This window comes from Saccostrea cucullata, unplaced genomic scaffold (genome assembly GCF_032062105.1).
Source record: "Saccostrea cucullata isolate Sc308-1 unplaced genomic scaffold, CSIRO_AGI_Scuc_v1 ctg16457, whole genome shotgun sequence".
In the NCBI taxonomy this organism is placed as follows: domain Eukaryota; kingdom Metazoa; phylum Mollusca; class Bivalvia; order Ostreida; family Ostreidae; genus Saccostrea; species Saccostrea cuccullata.
In genome coordinates, this window is record NW_026941144.1 from 9,321 (window position 1) to 12,270 (window position 2,950).

General features: G+C 34.1%; 1 protein-coding gene across 1 annotated transcript; it reads left to right on the forward strand.

Annotated features, from left to right (window-relative positions):
- The first annotated feature begins 224 nt into the window (after positions 1-224).
- Positions 225-1,391, forward strand: LOC134257287 (neuropeptide S receptor-like). The gene has a single exon (XM_062739923.1). It carries the CDS (start codon positions 225-227, stop codon positions 1,389-1,391), a length of 1,167 nt encoding a protein of 388 aa, XP_062595907.1.
- The last annotated feature ends 1,559 nt before the right edge of the window (positions 1,392-2,950 follow it).

Below are 2,950 nucleotides of genomic sequence, written 5' to 3' on the forward strand. Positions count from 1 at the left end.
AAAGCAAATAATATTTCATAGTTTTATTTACGATATTAATTATTATTAGACAATATTTCATCATGATCAACTGTTAATGTCCTTAAATAGAAAAGTACACATCCTTAAAATGAAATCCTTTTATATTGAGCTCATGAATTTGAAATTAATTTCTAAACAAACAGGGATGGATTTTGTTAAGAGACGTATAATTCTAATATTGTGATAATAAATTCAAAAAAATCATGAATTACACAGCGGTGGATTTGAATGATGAGGTGACACAGTACCTTTATTTCAACACAGGACTACTCTCCTTGTACCTTATCGTTGGACTCACGGGAAATTCCAGTGTGTTATACATTTACACTCGTAAGATGAGAAAGACCGAAGAACGTTACTTTATTCCACTACTTGCTGTTTCGGATATATTTGCTTGTTTGGCTGGAATAATTCTCGGAATTGTGTCGAATTTCTACAGAGCTAATTACGTGTTGGATACATTCTGTAAAGTAGGATATTTTTTCACCTGGACAACGACCTCCATTTCTGGATTTTTGATTCTTTTAATCGCCCTTAGCCGCTATACAAGAATTTGCCGTCCCACCGGTCTCCAGCTGAACACGACAAGGAAGAGAAGGGCTTTGATTGTCATGTCTTCAATATCCTTGGTAACCTCAATCCCAATGTTGTATTTCCTTGGAAGCCGTGATTTTCCGTTTGAGTACAAAGGCGAGCTAATCAACACTACCTTATGTACACTCCGCTTCAGCGACAGTTCTATGAAGCTATTACAAAATGCTTATTTCGCTTTTGAAATTTTCCTTGCTTCACTGAACATGATTGTGACATGTGGTTTGTATATTCCAGTTGGCGTCACTATATATCGCAAATTCAAAGTAATTCGACAAAATATGAAAGCTTCGAAAAGCGTATCAACGGTTTCTGATGGCGTGTCTCTATCCATTGCAAAAAGGAGAATATGCGTGAATACACCAGAGCACGAGTTTTCAGTGACATCCGAAGTGATGAGCGAAAATGAAATGTGCTCCAAATGTATAACAAGCACCAACCCTTCGAGGATAGACTACAAACAGAAAGTATCTTCTCTTAAACGCAGGAAGAATTCAAGACGAAAGCAAATTAAGCACAACTTCACACTTATGTTTGCTACAATTATCCTTATTTACGTGCTCGCTTACTTGCCAACACTTCTTTTGTTTATGTTACCTGGGGACGACCCACCTAAATTCTGGTTTACCAGAGGGGCTGTAGAATTGAATGTTCTTGTTTTTCTTCAGAGAGCATTTCTTCTAAACAATATTCTAAATCCTTTCATATATACTTATTTCGACTTATCTTTTCGGCGTGAACTTAATAACATGTTATGTTTCTGTGGGAAAAAGCAGTGATGTGATTCATTTTAATTGTTTTATCAAAATGTAACATTAGACCTTGAAAGTTAGAAGAGTAAAACTGTTATTTGTTAAAATTTTTATGAAAATAACATTTTCTTTAACTCTGTTCTGTTTTTGTTTTTACTGAAATAGACATCTGTAAAATATTTTTAGGCCTTTATAGCGAATAATGCTTATAAAGATTTTTCCTTTTAATTATTTCATGTTTTAATAAATGATGCATTCAGAAATTATAATATTATAATCCTAACTGTCTTTATTTATTCTTTTAGTTTAAAAAACATTTTTGTAACGCGTTTAAAGCATTCATTGTTAGTAATATAGAAAAAATATTCTGTAGACTGAACATGAAAAACATAACTTTTAAGCAATGTTTAAATCACAAGACTTTACAAAAATCAACAGCATAAAAACTTACGACTTTTCAACTTTATACACAACAATTCCCCACGACAAATTAAAATCCAGGCTTTTTGATATCATTGACAGCTGCTTCTTCAACAAAAATGGAACTCGTAAGTTTACTTACCTCGTCATTGGTCATTTGAAAAATTATTTTGTTAAAACAGATTCTGATTGCACACATAAGTACTCTGAAGTTGACATCAAGAAGATGCTTGAGTTTCTGATTGACAATATCTATGTGTTTTTTGGAGACCAGGTATTCCAACAATCTATTGGAATTCCCATGGGTACAAATTGCGCTCCGTTATTAGCAGACTTATTTTTATATTCATATGAAGCAGAATTTATGCAAAATCTTTTACGTGAAAAGAAGAAAACACTTGCTGTGGCCTTCAACTGGACATTTAGATATATCGACGACGTATTGTCAATTAATAATGATAATTTCCATTCATACGTTGACACGATATATCCTGGTGAGCTTGAGATAAAAGATACCACAGAGTCCGACACTTCTGCTTCATACTTGGATATTTTACTTGAAAAAGACACTAATGGTAATCTAACAACCAAGCTATATGATAAACGTGATGACTTTAATTTTTCTATCGTCAACTTCCCTTACTTATGCAGCAATATACCTTCATCACCTGCATACGGAGTATTTATATCTCAGTTGATTCGATATGCAAGAGCATGCTCTGCGTATGAACAGTTTCTTAAACGAGGTAAATTATTGACAAGCAAGTTGATGAAACAAGAATATCAACAGTCTCGTTTAAAGTCATCATTTCGTAAATTCTATGGTCGATACAATGACCTTGTCAGCAAATACAATTTATCATTGAATGAAATGCTGAATGACGTTTTTCATACCAATTGTTAGTCCATTATTTATACACTGAATTGACCACGGATTTTTTCCGTTATATCCTGATTATGACAACGAGCACACGGCGGGTGTGACCGGTCGGCAGGGGATGCTCACTCCTCCATGGCACCTGATCCCACCTCTGATGTTTCGGAGGTCCGTGTTTGCTCTGCACTTATTTTGTATATTTGTTTAATGGACGTTGAGATTGAATACTGTTCGTTATTTCCATATCCATCAATTAGTTTTAACAAGGTTGTAAAGAGTACTTCTAGGT